The following is a 16,745-nucleotide window of genomic DNA, read 5'->3' on the forward strand; positions in this document are numbered from 1 at the left end:
CATATCAGGAAAGACTTCATGAACTCAATCTGTATAGTCTGAAGGACAGAAGGAAAAGGGGGGACGTGATCGAAACATTTAAATATGTTAAAGGGTTAAATAAGGTTCAGGAGGGAAGTGTTTTTAATAGGAAAGCGAACACAAGAACAAGGGGACACAATCTGAAGTTAGTTGGGGGAAAGATCAAAAGCAACGTGAGAAAATATTATTTCACTGAAAGAGTAGTAGATCCTTGGAACAAACTTCCAGCAGACATGGTTGGTAAATCCACAGTAACTGAATTTAAACATGCCTGGGATAAACATATATCCATCCTAAGATAAAATACAGAAAATAGTATAAGGGCAGACTAGATGGACCATGAGGTCTTTTTCTGCCGTCAGACTTCTATGTTTCTATATGTCACAGGGACGTGTATGTGTGGTATCAGAATTTTAGAGATGCTTAGGTGGGCCATGGCCAAAGAAAGGGTTGGGAACCACTGTTTTAGACTGTTGAGGCCACCTGGTTTATGTCCTCAGGGTCACCTGAGTGGTGCAAATGGGTGTGGAGATTTTTTGGAACTGTTGATAGGACTATGTTATAGACTAGAGAAAGATGATGTCATACCCCTCCCCATTGAGAGAGAGCTGTTCAATGTTGCCAACCAGTGCTCCTCTGTCCAAAATGTGGACTTTGCTCTCTTCTGTCTTTTAATACAGATGGACTGCTGAATCTTGTCCTGATGGGTTTGTTCTCCTATGTTGTGGTTGTTTTGTTTCCCCAACGTACAGACCTGTGTGTGGCTCACCACATTGTACTACATGTATCACGTTGCTCAGTTTGCGTCTGGACTACATTTAAATTGAGAATGCAAATGACGGGCTGTCTGCAAGGAGTGTAAATCCTTCCACTCCCCACTATTAGTCAGAGCTGAAGAAGCGTCTTGGATGAGAAGCGAAACATCTTCAAAAGAAAAAAACCCAGAAAAGCTTAAAAAAGCACCTTTAGGAAAGCCAGGACATTGGATGATCGAATATCCACAGACATACATTGAAATAAATTCACTAGCTGGGATTCTAGTTTATTTATTTATTGTTTAGTGTTTAAATGCAGCCTGTCTTACCACCTCGACTTGTCTCTGGGTGGCTTACAATAGTAGGAGGGGGGGGGGAAAGAGATATAAAAGCATTTAATATTGATCATTAAATAAATCCAAGCTTTCTCTCAAAAAAACTAGCAAAAAAGAACTTCGGGAGATTCATGTTGGGGTGGGGAAGAGAGAAAAAAAAAACCCCAAATCCACATTTCAGATAGCTGCCCAAGGGGGGGGGGGGGGAGAGAAAAAAAAGGCTATTTATAGAGATTTGTAAAGAGTTTGTACCTAAAGCGTGAGGTACTTTCCACGGTGGAGATGAAACCATCAGTTTCTGCCCTGCGCAAAATTTTTGCTCTTTTGGGAAGCTTTTGGATTTTGAACGCGACCGGCCACTGCCGCTTCGATTTAAATTTTGTGACTCCTTCGATGAGAATGGAGAGTGATGCTGTGACTAAAACTCTTCCCGCATGCCATACATTGATAGGGTTTCTCGCCCGTGTGGATGCGTTTGTGAGAAGTGAGGGTCGCCATCTGGCTGAAGCTGATGCCGCATTCGTTGCACTTAAAGGGCTTCTCCCTGGTGTGGATTCTTTCGTGTTCGTGCAGGAGAGACCGGTGGGCGAAGCTTTTCCCGCAGACGGGACACGTATTCATTCTGGGTTTCTGAGCCAATTGCCCTTGGGCGGGCGTTTCGGCAGAATTCGTGCTCTTAGAAACCAAGGTGGCATTTCTCGTGCTCGGTTTCGCTTGGACGGGCGTTTTGCAAACGTTCCTGCTCGCGGATGGCAAAGGTGCATTCCCCGGATATCTTTGGGGGGGCACCGTTACACCTGGGTTGGGACGAATTTCCGAAAGAGAGAACTCGTCCCATCTCATGACCTTGACCCGGTTCTCTGTCCCTTCGCTCTGCGGTTCCTGCTCGGTGGATCTGGATCTTTTTAAGGATACTTTTTTTGATTCGTCCTCATCCTCGTTCCGCCATGCCTCCCTCCCTAGAATAAGAGAAAAACCAAGAGAAAACATGGGGGGAAAGGGGATCAAATGAAAACAAAAAAAGCTTTTGGTGAGAGAGAGGTAAGGTGAGTAAAATGATGACGTAACTGAAAACATTGACTCGGAATGGCAGCACAACTCAGACACCTAGATTCAACCAATTCAAAAAAAACCTGAACTATATACAGGAAAACTTTATCAGCTCTACATTGAACAGAGAAAAAAACAAGTTAAGAAGAAGGTAGATAAGCCTAAGGAAGTTGGAAAAGGGGAGGGAACTGACTGTCGACTCCTCTACCAAGGGAAAGAGCATATCAGGTGAGTCAACGCTCATTCTCCTTGGAGGGAGGAGTCGACAGTCAGGATGGGACATGTCAAAGTTATTGTCCCGAGGGATGGGTAACTTCCACTACTTGTTGTAGGACCCTCCGCCCAAAAGCCGCCTGTGCTGAGGCAAACTTGTCGATCTTATAGTGGCAGATAAAAGGAGTGAGAGAGGTCCTTGCATAAATCCTCCAGGGGGCATTGAGTGGCCCAGGCCGCCGAGGTGGCTGCACTCCTACTGGAGTGTGCGGTTATACCCAGAGGCCTCTGGACCAGATTATCTCAGGGACCGCCTTCTGCTGCACGAATCCCAGCAACTAGTTAGGTCCCACAGAGTGGATCTTCTCCAGGTCCCATCAACTAAACAATGTCGCTTGGCGGGACCCAGGGGAAGAGCCTTCTCTGTGGCGGACCCGGCCCTCTGGAACCAACTCCCCCCAGAGATTAGAATTGCCCCCACCCTCCTTGCCTTTCGTAAGCTGCTTAAAACCCACCTCTGCTGTCAGGCATGGGGGAATTGAGATCCTCTTTCCCCCTAGGCATTTACAATTCTATGCATGGTATGTCTGTATGTATGTTTGGTTTTTTATATTAATGGGTTTTTTAATCATCTCTAGCATCAGATTACTATTGTACACTGTTTTATTGTTGCTGTTAGCCGCCCCAAGTCTCCGGAGAGGGGCGGCATACAAATCCAATAAGTAAGTAAGTAAGTAAGTAAGTAAGTAAGTAAGTAAGTAAGTAAGTAAGTAAATAAATTTTAAAAAACCGAATGTACAGGTATAGCATAAGTGGAACCTCACTCCATACTGTTTCCCTGAAAAATAAGACCAGGGCTTATATTAATGCATTAGGGCAGTGACGGCAAACCTAATTGTCGCCGTGTGCTAAAAGTACGCATGTGCCAGTACTCCTGCGCACCAGCACCCATGATGCACTGTGTGTGCCTCCCTGTCCGTGCACGGGTGCAACCCAGCCCAGCCTGGCTCCCAACCCTACCGCTAGCCACTTTTTCCTTACGCAGCATTGACGGTGCCTCCTCCTCCTAGCCACAACTTACAGGCCGAACCGCCCATGCTAGGAGGAAAAAAGAGGAGTTCGCCGAGTGCTGGTATTGGTAGGAGTGCCATAAAGGCTGCCCACCTGACTTTGTATCTCATGCAGCAGCAGGAAGCTGGGCATTGCCAGGGCCCGTGAAGCCACCTAGCGGTCTTCGCCCTTCTTGAACAGATAGGGTGAGGAAAGCAGCCTCCCGACTAACGGCACGGTGGCTTGCAATTTCCGAGCCATCCGAGCCACGGTGCCACACACACACAATACCACACCATGCACCCTAGTTTGATGTCAAGAGCCTTGGCGGCAAAGGGGTTACAGCGCAGTACTGCAAGCTGCTTCTGCTGACTGTAGTTCAGCCGTTCAAATCTCACCAGGCTCAAGGCTGACTCAGCCTTCCGTCCTTCCAAGGTTGGTAAAACCCAGATTGTTGATGGCGATATGCTGATTCTGAAAACCGCTCAGAGAAGGCCGTAAAGCACTGTGAAGCGGCATGTAAGTCTTAAGTGCTATTGCTTTTGCTGGGTTCAGGGCAAGTCCCTGAAATTTGCGCGAGGCTGGCAGGAGGAGGGGATCACTCCTGTCTCCCTCCCCACCCTGTTGTCCCGTGTGCCTGAGCCAACCTGTCGCTCCTGCTCTTCCCCCTCCAGCTGTTGCTCCTGCTCTTCTGAAGCTTCGCTTCCTTTCCCCCCCTCCCCAATGAACAACTTCAGACTCATGCCAAATTAGGTGGAAGGAGGGGGGTGGTAAATAAGTGGCGGCTGCAGGGTGCCTTTGGCACAGAATCTGCTCCTTCGGCAGTGTTGCTTGTTCTCGGTGGCTGGAAAGGAGGGGGGGGCTGATTTCTCCTCCAGCACCCCAGGCACAAGCAGCAGAGTGAGAACCACTGTGCAGCCCTAGGAGAGTAGCAGGGGCAGGACTGCTTGGGGGAGGGGGGAGATTATTCTCACTTGTGCCTAGGTTTTTAGATATTTTTTAAAATGCAGTAGTACCTCTAGATACGAGTTTAATTCGTTCCAGAAGGGAGCTTGAATGTCGAACAACTCGTATCTGGAACAAATGGCTTTAGACTTTGTTTTTCCCCTCCGAGATAACCAGAAGCAAGGATTCTTGCGCCACCTAGTGGATGCTCGGCTTGTATCCCGAATTTGAGCTCGGGTCTCGAAAAGAAATTTCTCTCCCCTCGTGGCTCGTATCTTGGAATACTCGCATGTGGAGCAGCTCGTATCTAGAGGTACTACTGTATTAGATTTGTTCATTGTACACTGTTTTACTATTGTTGTGAGCCGCCCCGAGTCTGTGGAGAGGGGCGGCATACAAATCTAATAAATAATAATTTGATAATAATGCTGGAGGAGAAATCCCCCCCCCCCCCCATTCCAGCCACCAGGGAGAAGCAGCCGTCTCCCTGCTGCTCTCCTTGGGCTCCCAACCCCACGTACAGATCTGCGCATGACTCACTGCATTCTTACTGCATATACCACGTTGGCTCAGTTTGCGTCTGGACTAGATTTAGATTGAGAATGCAAATGACCAGGTGTCTGCGAGGAATACAAATCCTTCCCCACTATCCTGTCAAGAGCCGAAGAAGCTTCTTGGATGAGAAGCAAAACGCCTTCAAGAGAAACAAACAAACAAAAAAGTCCTGAAAAGGCAACTTCTGGGTTCAAGCCTGTTGGGACGCCACACGGGGGACTCACCCACAAAGGCCAGGTTTTGGTAGTTCTCCACCATGACCTCCAGTTGCAGGGCCACTTGGGATGCGTTCAACAATGGACACTCTTCGTCTGTGAAATACACAGCCACGTCCTCAAAAGACAGCGGACTCTGGAGAGGGGAGGGAAAAAGAGAAGGAAAAGAGGGAGAAAAGGAAATGGAGGGAAGGAGAAAGGGGTCAATGCTACCAGTAGCGGGTTCCTGCCACTACGGCTAACTGCACGCAGCTCTGTGGCTCTGGTGCACGAGCGTGGGTTTGAGCACAATTTTGAGTCCTGCACCTGTGCAAGTAGCAAAATCTTGCACAGGTTTTTTTTGTTTGTTTCCGTGCATGTGGGTCCCCGTGTGAGATTTTGCGCCTGCACAGGTGCGGGAAGCCAAATTGTGCCCGAACCCATAGTTGTGTGCCGGAGCCACAGAGCTGTGCGCATTTAGGCATACCAGCAGGAACCCACTACTGAGTGCCACCCAGGAAAATGTACAGTGGCTACTATTTATTTATTTATTTATTAGATTTGTATGCCGCCCCTCTCCGAAGACTCGGGGCGGCTAGCAACAGTATAAAAAGACAATGTAAACAAATCTAATATTAAAAATAATCTAAAAAACCCCAATTTAAAGAACCACTCATACATACAAGCATACCATGTATAAATTCTATAAGCCTAGGGGGAAGGGAAAATTTCAATTCCCCCATGCCTGACGACAGAGGTGGGTTTTAAGGAGCTTGCGAAAGGCAAGGAGGGTGGGGGCAACTCTGAGATCTGGGGGGGAGCTGGTTCCAGAGGGCCGCCACAGAGAAGGCTCTGCTCCTGGGTCCCGCCAAACGACATTGCTTAGTCGACGGGACCTGGAGAAGGCCAACTCTGTGGGACCTAACCGGTTGCTGGGATTCGTGCGGCAGAAGGCGGTCCCGGAGATATTCTAACCCATTTTGGTCTCCCATCCCAGGAGTGAGTTCCACCCAGTTCGGACTGGATTGCCCGAACCGTTAGCAGCCCACCGGTGATGTAATTTTGACATCACGGATCTGGTTCTGTCTGTGCTGATCTGTGCATGCCATTTTTTTGGGGGGTGGGGGGATTTTTGGTGAATTTTTTTCCGGTGTTTGGATGGCTTCTCCTTGTCCTCTGCTTTGAAAAAAGCCCTCCGGCCCATCCCTGGGCTAATATGGACCTTTATTTCTTTGCCCGAAACACAGCTGATCAGCTCCTCAGCTGTGTTTCGGGCTGAATCCACCTTCGGAGCATGCACAGAAGTGAAACTGCATGTAAAGGATGTGTGCATGAGCGGAGCATGGTTATGATCTATGAAGCCCTTCATGGAATCGGACCAGAATATCTCCGGGACCGCCTTCTGCCGCACGAATCCCAATGACCGGTTAGGTCCCACAGAGTTGGCCTTCTCCGGGCCCCATCGACCAAGCAATGTCGTTTGGCGGGACCCAGGAGAAGAGCCTTCTCTGTGGCAGCCCCGACCCTCTGGAACCAGCTCCCCCCAGATATCAGAGTTGCCCCCACCCTCCTAGCCTTTCGCAAGCTCCTTAAAACCCACCTCTGTCGTCAGGCATGGGGGAATTGAAATTTTCCCTTCCCCCTAGGCTTTTAGCATTTATTCATGGTATGCTTGTATGTATGATTGGTTCTTTAAATTGGGGTTTTTAATATTATTTTTAATATTAGATTTGTTCACATTGTCTTTTTTATTGTTGTTAGCCGCCCCGAGTCTTCGGAGAGGGGCGGCATACAAATCTAATAAATACAAATACAAATGAAATGTCATGATGCGCATCGTTAGCAAAGGTAAGTGGAACCGACCCCTGCTCTGCCTCCTTTATTCTTACCATAGGTGGCTGGTTGGAAGTAGACCCCTGCCAAGAAACAAGAGCAGACATATTCGGAGGCCTCATCGAAGATTTCTCATTGCCTGTACATGGACAAAAAACGTAGTGGAAAGTGGTTGTTTTATTTGCACACGAAAAAGACCAAATGGGACAAGGCCCAGCCTGGAGACACTACAAAGCCCTTGTTTTTCTAGGATTCACACAGCTCAGGAGGTGTTCCAACAAACCCTGGTTTGTTTACTTCACTATGGGTTTCTTTTCCCATTATCCTCAGTAGAAAGCTGAAATCAAATCCATTAGAATCTGCAAAACTGCAGTGACAGAAATTAATACTTTTTAGTTTGTTCCAAGGATCTACTACTGGAAGTTTGTTCCAAGGATCTACTACTCTTTCAGTAAAATATTATTTTACTGAAATAGTAGATCCTTGGAACAAACTTCCAGCAGACGTGGTTGGTAAATCCACAGTAACTGAATTTAAACATGCCTGGGATAAGCATAGATCCATCCTAAGATAAAATACAGGAAATAGTATAAGGGCAGACTAGATGGATCATGAGGTCTTTTTCTGCCGTCAGTCTTCTATGTTTCAATGTTTAAAAATTATTTTGCGAGTTTTTTATTGGACAGGCCGTCCTCGAACTTACACCACTTCCCTTAGTGACCATTCAAGGTTACAACAGCGTCAAAAAGAGTGACTGATGACCATTTCCCGCTCCCATGACTGCTGCAGCATCCTCCATGGTAAGAGGACTGACATTCATATGCTTGGCAACTGATTCATATTTATGACGGGGACAGTGTCCCGGGACTACGTTTTGTGACCCCCTGGTCACATGTTGAAAATTTGGACGCTTGGCAACTGGCTCGGATTTATGACAGCTGCAGTGTTTATATGATCCACTTTTGCGAGATGGGGAATCCAGACTCACTTAACAACTAGGTCAACTGATTTAACACCAGCAGTGATTCACTTAACAAGTGCGGCAGGAAAGGTTGTAAAATGGGGCAAAACTCAAAAAACGTACTAAAACCCCCAGAGTATAAGACGCACCTAGATTTTAGAAGTGGAAAACAAGGAAAAAGGAATTCTGAACCAAATGGTGTAGTAATATATTATTTAGTAAAATACCAGTGTAGCAGAACACTTTTTACAAACATGTACACTTTTTACAACCATATACACTTTTTTAACCAACTTCAAACTTGACAGCTTTAAGACTTGTGGACTTCAACTCCTAGAATTCCTCCTTCAGTCATGCTAGCTCAGGAATGGGAGTTGAAGTCCACAAGCCTTAAACTTGCCAAGTTTTAATACCCTGGCACCCCTAACCCCGGGATCCTCAAACTTGACAGCTTTAAGACTAGTAGACTTCAACTCCCAGAATTCCTCCTCCAGTCATGTTAGATGGGGTAATTAGAAGTCAAAAACAGCTCTGCTTTTGCAAAAAACGGTAGTTTTCTGCCTGTTTTTGGTTTTTTTTGCAAAAAAAAAAAAGGGTGGTGTAAAGGGCCTGGGAAGCCTGCAAGGAGCTCCTGGGTGCTGGGAGATGGCAAATTTTTCACCCATTTGAAAGATGGGCTGTTTTTTATCTGTTTCCTCCCCCCCCCAAAAGAAAATGGAGGCATTTTTGTCTTCCCTCAGTCCCCAGAAGCTCTCTGCAGGATTCCCCAGAGCCTTTGCCCGCCACATTTTTGCGAAAAACTGGCCCAATTTTCATAAAAACAGGGGTGTTTTTGCCATTGCCCAGCACCTAGGAGCTCTCTGCGGGTAGAGGGCAGGGCTTTGGGACAGCAAAAATGGCTGCATTCGGTGTATAAGACACACCAACATTTCCCCCCTCTTTTAGGGGAGAAAAGGAGGTATCTTATATTCCCAAATATACGGTAATCAATGTTAAAGTCGTCACGGTGGAGAAAAACAAGAATTTTTAAAAGGCTCTTCCTTCAAATAAAGGAGAATATTTGTAGCTCAAGGTTGAAATGAGGAGCCCTTGGTGCTCTCTGAGGTTGGTTGGTTTCTTGCAGACTTTCCACCCCTCCGAGTCTTCGGAGAGGGGCGGCATACAAATCTAATAAAACTAAACTAAAACTAAACGAAATGATTTAACTAAAAAATGATGAAACTAAACTAAATGATTTAGCTTTACTAGATAAATGATCAAAGCAATGGAAACTGCAGTTTAATGTTTCCAAATGTAAAATAATGCACATGGGGAAAAGGAATCCTCAATCTGAGTATTGCATTGGCAGTTCTGTGTTAGCAAAAACTTCAGAAGAGAAGGATTTAGGGGTAGTGATTTCTGACAGTCTCAAAATGGGTGAACAGTGCAGTCAGGCGGTAGGGAAAGCAAGTAGGAAGCTTGGCTGCATAGCTAGAGGTATAACAAGCAGGAAGAGGGAGATTGTGATCCCCTTATATAGAGCGCTGGTGAGACCCCATTTGGAGTACTGTGTTCAGTTCTGGAGACTTCACCTAGAAAAAGATATTGACAAAATTGAACGGGTCCAAAGACGGGCTATAAGAATGGTGGAAGGTCTTAAGCATAAAACGTATCAGGAAAGACTTAATGAACTCAATCTGTATAGTCTGGAGGACAGAAGGAAAAGGGGGGACATGATCGAAATATTTAAATATGTTAAAGGGTTAAATAAGGTTCAGGAGGGAAGTGTTTTTAATAGAAAAGTGAACACAAGAACAAGAGGACACAATCTGAGGTTAGTTGGGGGGAAAGATCAAAAGCAACATGAGAAAATATTATTTTACTGAAAGAGTAGTAGATCCTTGGAACAAACTTCCAGCAGACGTGGTTGGTAAATCCACAGTAACTGAATTTAAACATGCCTGGGATAAACATATATCCATTGTAAGATAAAATACAGGAAATAGTATAAGGGCAGACTAGATGGACCATGAGGTCTTTTTCTACCATCAGTCTTCTATGTTTCTATGTTAAGTAATATCATTCCCCTAACTAGGTAACATCATCAGTGCTAGTCCTAGCACTGATAACCTAGTCCTAGCACTGAGTATGTTACCTTGTTGGTTAGATAATTAGTTAGTTACAGAAGAGCAAAAAAGATGATTGGGGACTAGAGGCTGAAACATATAAAGAACGGTTGCTGGAATTGAGAATGTCTAGTTTAATGAAAAGAAGGACCAGGGGAGACGTGATAGCAGTGTCCCATTATCTCAGGAGCTGCCATAAAGAAGAGGGAATCAAGCTGTTCTCCAAAGCACCTGAGGGCAGGGCAAGAAGCAATGGATGGAAAGTAATCAAGGAGAGAAGCAACTAAGAAATTTCACTGACACTGGAAAGAATCAGTGGAACAACTTGCCTCCAGAAGTTGTAAATGTTCCAACACTGGAAGTTTTTAAGAAGAGATCCAACAACCATTTGTCTGAAATGGTATAAGGTTCTCTGCATAAGCAGGGGGTTGGACTTGAAGACCTCTAGGGTCCCTTCCATCAATGTTATTCTAATTTCTTTTGAACGTCTTCAAGAAAACAACCAAGCTCAGAAACCATCAAGGCTCTGCATCTTTTAAACTTTTTTTTTTAACCAAACATCTGAAATTCACCAGGGCTATCCCCGTCTGATAATCCAGAAGTTCTCTCTCTGCCTAGAGATATAGAAGACGACAATCTATCTATCTAATCTCTTGATTCTTACCCTGCAATATGGCATCTTCATTCTCAAAGATCTGCTTGAAGAACTGTCTCTGTCCTGCGTCCGAGGGAGCCTCCTTCTTAATTTTGGGGAAATCGTTAGCATCCGCAAACAGGCTCTGCAAAGCAGTATCAGAGATCCATACAAGGTTGGAACAGGACAGGAAACAAGACCTCTCTTTTAAGGATCTCTCCCCCCCCCCCCAACAACTGTGAAGCTGGGAACGGTTTGGGGAGAACCATGTATTTTCATCCCCTTGGAAATAGCAAGAAGAAAAGTTTTAAGTTACTGATGGGTGGGGAGGCAGGATATAGCTTATATTCAGAGGTGGGTTCCTTCCAGTTCGGACCAGTTTGTTTGAACTGGGAGAAAACCCCTGGTGATGTCACAATGATGTCATGGAACTACTTTTCTCGGTGTCGGTCCATGGACACTGCTTTCTTTTTTGAATTTTTGAAGCCCCTCCCCAAATTTTTTCCCTGGTTTTTTCCCCTTCTGCACATAATAATAATAATAATAATAATAATAATAATAATAATAATAATAATAATAATAATAATAATTTATTAGATTTGTATGCCGCCCCTCTCCGAAGACTCGGGGCGGCTCACAACAAACGATAAAACAATATATATAGGCACAAATCTAATATTAAGAAAAAACTAGAAATCCTATCATAATTAAAAAACCAAACAGCACATAGATACCAAACATAAATTATAATAAGCCTGGGGGAAAGGTGTCTCAAATCCCCCATAAGTGGGTCTTAAGTAGTTTACGGAAGACAAGGAGGGTGGGAGCAGTTCTAATCTCCGGGGGGAGTTGATTCCAGAGGGGCGGTGCCGCCACAGAGAAGGCTCTTCCCCTGGGGCCCGCCAGACGACATTGTTTAGTCGACGGGACTTGGAGAAGGCCAACTCTGTGGGACCTTATCGGCCGCTGGGATTCGTGCGGTAGCAGGCGGTTCCGGAGGTATTCTGGTCCAATGCCATGTAGGGCTTTAAAGGTCATGACCAACACTTTGAATTGTGACCGGAAACTGATCGGCAGCCAGTGCAGGCCACGGAGTGTTGTAGATACGTGGGCGAATCTGGGAAGCCCCACAATGGCTCTCGCGGCTGCGTTCTGCACGATCTGAAGTTTCCGAACACTTTTCAAAGGTAGCCCCATGTAGAGAGCGTTGCAGTAATCGAACCTCGAGGTGATGAGGGCATGAGTGACTGTGAGCAATGACTCCCTGTCCAAATAGGGCCGCAACTGGTGCACCAGGCGAACCTGGGCAAACGCCCTCCTCGCCACAGCCGAAAGATGATGTTCCAATGTGAGCTGTGGATCGAGGAGGATGCCCAAGTTGTGCACCCTCTCTGAGGGGGTCAATAGTCCCCCCCCCCAGGGTAATGGACGGACAGATGGAATTGTCCTTGGGAGGCAAGACCCACAGCCACTCCGTCTTGTCTGGGTTGAGTTTGAGTTTGTTGACACCCATCCAGGCCCCAACAGCCTCCAGGGACCGGCACATCACTTCCACTGCTTCGTTGACTGGACATGGGGTGGAGATGTACAACTGGGTTGTACATGCATAGTAGCAGAGTTTCATCATCTTGTTTTCGGTTCTTTTGGGGGGGGGGAGATTTTTATTTCTAAGCACTGTGCATGAGGCACAGGCGTGCGGCGTGGGGGGAAGCAAACTGGACTTAAGGTAAGTTAGAATCCACCCTCTTTGGCAACAGCATCTGGAGGCTCTGCTCAGATCCTGATGGAAGGCAGTGACCCAGAAGAAAACCACTGCTACCTCTGTACCATAAAATATCTCAGGATCTCCTCCAAACGAATGCTGACCAAGATCCTCCATGAGCCATACGCCTTAAGACGTTAATGGGAAGCCTTCCCAAACTGGGGCGTGACTCAAATCACCTCAGAGACCTTGAAAGTACAGCGATACCTCATCTTATGAACTTAATTGGTTCCGGGACGAGGTTTGTAAGGTGAAAAGTTTGTAAGACAAAACAATGTTTCCCATAGGAATCAATGGAAAAGCGATTAATGCGTGCAAGCCCAAAATTCACCCCTTTTACCAGCCAAAGTGCCCATTTTTTGCGCTGCTGGGATTCCCGAGGCTCCCCTTCATGGGAAACCCCATCTCTGGACTTCCGTGTTTTTGTGATGCTGCAGGAGAATCCCAGCAGCGCAAAAACGGGTGCTTCGCTGCCAACGGAGGTCCGGAGGTGGGGTTTCCCAACGTGAGCCTCAGCAAAATTGCAGCATCGCAAAAACACGGAAGTCCTCGAAATCCCACCTCCGGACTTCCGTGTTTTTGCGATGAAGCAATTTCGCTGAGGCTCCCCTCGCTGGGAAACCCCACCTCTGGACTTCCGTTGCCAGGGAAGTGCCCGTTTTTGCTCTGCTGGGATTCCCCTGCAGCATCGCAAAAAACCAAAAGTCCAGAGGTGATGTTTCCCATAGAGGGGAGCCTCAGGGAAATCCCAGCAGCACAAAAACGGGCGCTTCATTGGAACAGAAGTCCGGAGGCGGGGGAATCCCAGTGGCGGCAGCTTGGGTTTGTAAGGTGAAAATAGTTTGGAAGAAGAGGCAAAAAACCCTTAAACCCCGGGTTTGTATCTTGAAAAGTTAGTATGATGAGGGGTTTGTAAGACGAGGTATCACTGTACCACCGAAAGGCCACCATCCTCACCTGGATTTTCGGCTTCTTGTCCTCCGCTTGGCTCAAGAGGAAGCCTTCAGCCAGAGCCACCGCCTGAGAACAGGTCTCTGCTCCACATTCTCTGATCCAGCTCTTCATGTCGGGAGGCAGGATTGTCAAGAACTGCTCTAAAATCACCAGGTCCAGTATCTCGGCTTTTGAATGCTCTCCTGGCTTCAGCCATTGGCAACAGAGATCGTGAAGCTGGCTGTAAACCCCTCGGGGCCCGGCGCACTTCCGGTAGCGGAACTGCCTGAAGTTTTGGCGCTGGGCGTAGGAGTTACCTTTCTCTTCCCTCAGGATTTTGTTTACATTTTTTTCCCATTGTTCCCCAGGGCTGCGAGCCTCGGGGATCTCGAGGCTCCCCACTGAATCCACGGCTTCCTCCTTCGATCCTGGGGTCTGCACGGTCTCCAGTAAGATTCGAAACATCTCCTGTCTCAATGGCTTTCTTCCAGCAATGTCTGAATGGCTATAATTGAACCGAACGTAAGTGTGGTAGGGCAAAGTGATGGCACCACTCAGAGGAGTGTCAAGGATTAAATTACAAGGCAGCCGTAAACCGATGTTAGTAACTCTCTGTAAACAAGAGAAAAATGAGATAGATCAGAGGCAGCCAGTACAACAGGTAATAGGATACAATACAACAGGAGTTCCCTCATACAAAATCACAGGAAACATGCAATAGGGTTGATATTCCTGGAGGCGTCTGTAATGTGGTAAATGATTTAGCTTTACTAGATAAATGGTCAAAGCAATGGAAACTGCAGTTTAATGTTTCCAAATGTAAAGTAATGCACTCAATTTGAGTATTGTATTGGCAGTTCTGTGTTAGCAAAAACTTCAGAAGAGAAGGATTTAGGGGTAGTGATTTCTGACAGTCTCAAAATGGGTGAAGAGTGCAGTCAGGCGGTAGGGAAAGCAAGTAGGATGCTTGGCTGCATAGCTAGAGGCATAACAAGCAGGAAGAGGGAGATTATGATCCCGCTATATAGAGTGCTGGTGAGACCACAATTGGAATACTGTGTTCAGTTCTGGAGACCTCACCTACAAAAAGATATTGACAAAACTGAACGGGTCCAAAGACAAGCTACAAGAATGGTGGAAGGTCTTAAGCATAAAACGTATCAGGAAAGACTTAATGAACTCAATCTGTATAGTCTGGAGGACAGAAGGAAAAGGGGGGACATGATCGAAACATTTAAATATGTTAAAGGGTGAAATAAGGTTCAGGAGGGAAGTGTTTTTAATAGGAAAGTGAACACAAGAACAAGGGGACACAATCTGAGGTTAGTTGGGGGAAAGATCAAAAACAATATGAGAAAATATTATTTTACTGAAAGAGTAGTAGATCCTTGGAACAAACTTCCAGCAGACGTGGTTGATAAATCCACAGTAACTGAATTTAAACATGCCTGGGATAAACATATATCCATCCTAAGATAAAATACAGAAAATAGTATAAGGGCAGACTAGATGGATCATGAGGTCTTTGTCTGCCGTCAGTCTTCTATGTTTCTATGCTTTGCTTGCCTGATAGTCACATTTGAATGAATGAATAAATGATAATTATAAGTCCCAGATTCCCCAAATAAAAGCAATAAAATAACCTGCGGGAAAATGAGACAATGACACACTCCTCACAATAGAAGCAATAATCGGTCCCCAACTGTGTATGGAGGTTCTTAGTCATCCAGATCAAGGGCCCTATCTAACAAAATGAAATTCAATACAGAGAAAAGAAAAACCCTACAGTTAGGTAAGAAAAACCAAAGATATACATATACACTGGGTGAAACCACACTCAATAGCAGTGACTGCAAGAGGGATCTTAGACTCTTGGTGGACAACCCGCTAAATACAAGTCAGCAGTGTGCGGCGGCAGCCAAAAAAGCCAATACAATCCTAAACTGCATTAACAGAGGGATACAATCAAGATCAAGGGAGGTACTAATTATACAGCCTTAGCGAGATCACACCTAGAGTACTGGACCCAGTTTTGTTCACCACACTGTAAAAAAGATGTTGAGACTCTAGAACAGTGGTTCTCAACCTGGGGGTCAGGGCCCCTTTGGGGGTCGAACGACTGTTTCACAGGGGTCACCTAAGACCATGCGAAAATACAATTTTCCCATGGTGTTAGGAACTAAAGTTTCTATTCTGGTGCCTTAGAACAGTGTTTCCCAACCTTGGCAACTTGAAGATATTTGGACTTCAACTCCCAGAATTCCCCAGCCAGCGAATGCTGTCTGGGGAATTCTGGGAGTTAAAGTCCAGATACCTTTAAGTTGCCAAGGTTGGGAAACACTGCCTTAGAACATATTTTTACAATCCACCCAATCATAGAAACATAGAAGACTGACGGCAGAAAAAGACCTCATGGTCCATCTAGTCTGCCCTTATACTATTTCCTGTGTTTTATCTTACAATGGATGTATGTTTATCCCAGGCATGTTTAAATTCAGCTACTGTGGTTTTACCAACCATGTCTGCTGGAACTTTGTTCCAAGGATCTACTACTCTTTCAGTAAAATAATATTTTCTCATGTTGCCTTTGATCTTTCCCCCAATTAACTTCAGATTGTGCCCCCTTGTTCTTGTGTTCACTTTCCTATTAAAAACACTTCCCTCTTGAACCTTATTTAACCCTTTGACATATTTAAATGTTTCGATCATGTCCCCCCTTTTCCTTCTGTCCTCCAGACTATACAGATTGAGTTCATTAAGTCTTTCCTGATACGTTTTATGATTAAGGCCTTCCACCATTCTTGTAGCCCGTCTTTGGACCCGTTCAGTTTTGTCAATATCTTTTTGTAGGTGAGGTCTCTAGAACTGGAGGAACTAAAGTTTCTATTCTGGTGCCTTAGGACACATTTTTACAATCCGCCCAATCAGGTGTTTACAGTGAGGATGTCCCTGACTTTCCTGCCAATCATCTTAAAGCTCTGTTGGGAGAATTGGCGCTAGACCTATGATTGGGGGCCACAACATGAGGAACTGTATCACGGCATTAGAAAGGTTAAGAACCACTGCTCTAGAAAGAGTGCAGAGAAAAGCAACCAAGATGATCAGGGAACTGGAGGCTAAAACATACAATGCATGGTTGGAGGAACTGGGCATTAGTCTAGTGAAGGGAAGGATACTAGTACAGTGGTACCTCATCTTACGAACGCCTCTTCTAACGAACATTTCAAGATACGAACCGGGTGTTTAAGTTTTTTTGCCTCTTCTTCCGAACTATTTTCACCTTACAAACCCAAGCCGCTGCTGCTGGGATGAAGGGGTTTCTTTCCCCACCCTTTTTTGAAGAAAGAAAAGGGAGGGGCGGCTTGGAGGGGGAAAGACTGGAAAGAAGAGCAAAGGGTG

At 45.8% G+C, this 16,745-nt stretch overlaps 1 protein-coding gene across 1 annotated transcript in view; it reads right to left on the reverse strand.

Moving 5' to 3' along the window:
• Nucleotides 1-1,056: 1,056 nt before the first annotated feature.
• Nucleotides 1,057-16,745, reverse strand: part of LOC139159147 (zinc finger protein 850-like) — a 168,400-nt gene continuing 152,711 nt past the window's right edge. Inside the window, exon 13 of the mRNA XM_070736499.1 lies at nucleotides 1,057-1,728. Within this exon, the coding sequence (XP_070592600.1) occupies nucleotides 1,484-1,728 (245 nt within the window). The 3' untranslated portion in view covers nucleotides 1,057-1,483. The remainder of the gene's footprint in view (nucleotides 1,729-16,745) is intronic.

Source organism: Erythrolamprus reginae, chromosome 2 (genome assembly GCF_031021105.1).
Source record: "Erythrolamprus reginae isolate rEryReg1 chromosome 2, rEryReg1.hap1, whole genome shotgun sequence".
Lineage (NCBI taxonomy): Eukaryota > Metazoa > Chordata > Lepidosauria > Squamata > Dipsadidae > Erythrolamprus > Erythrolamprus reginae.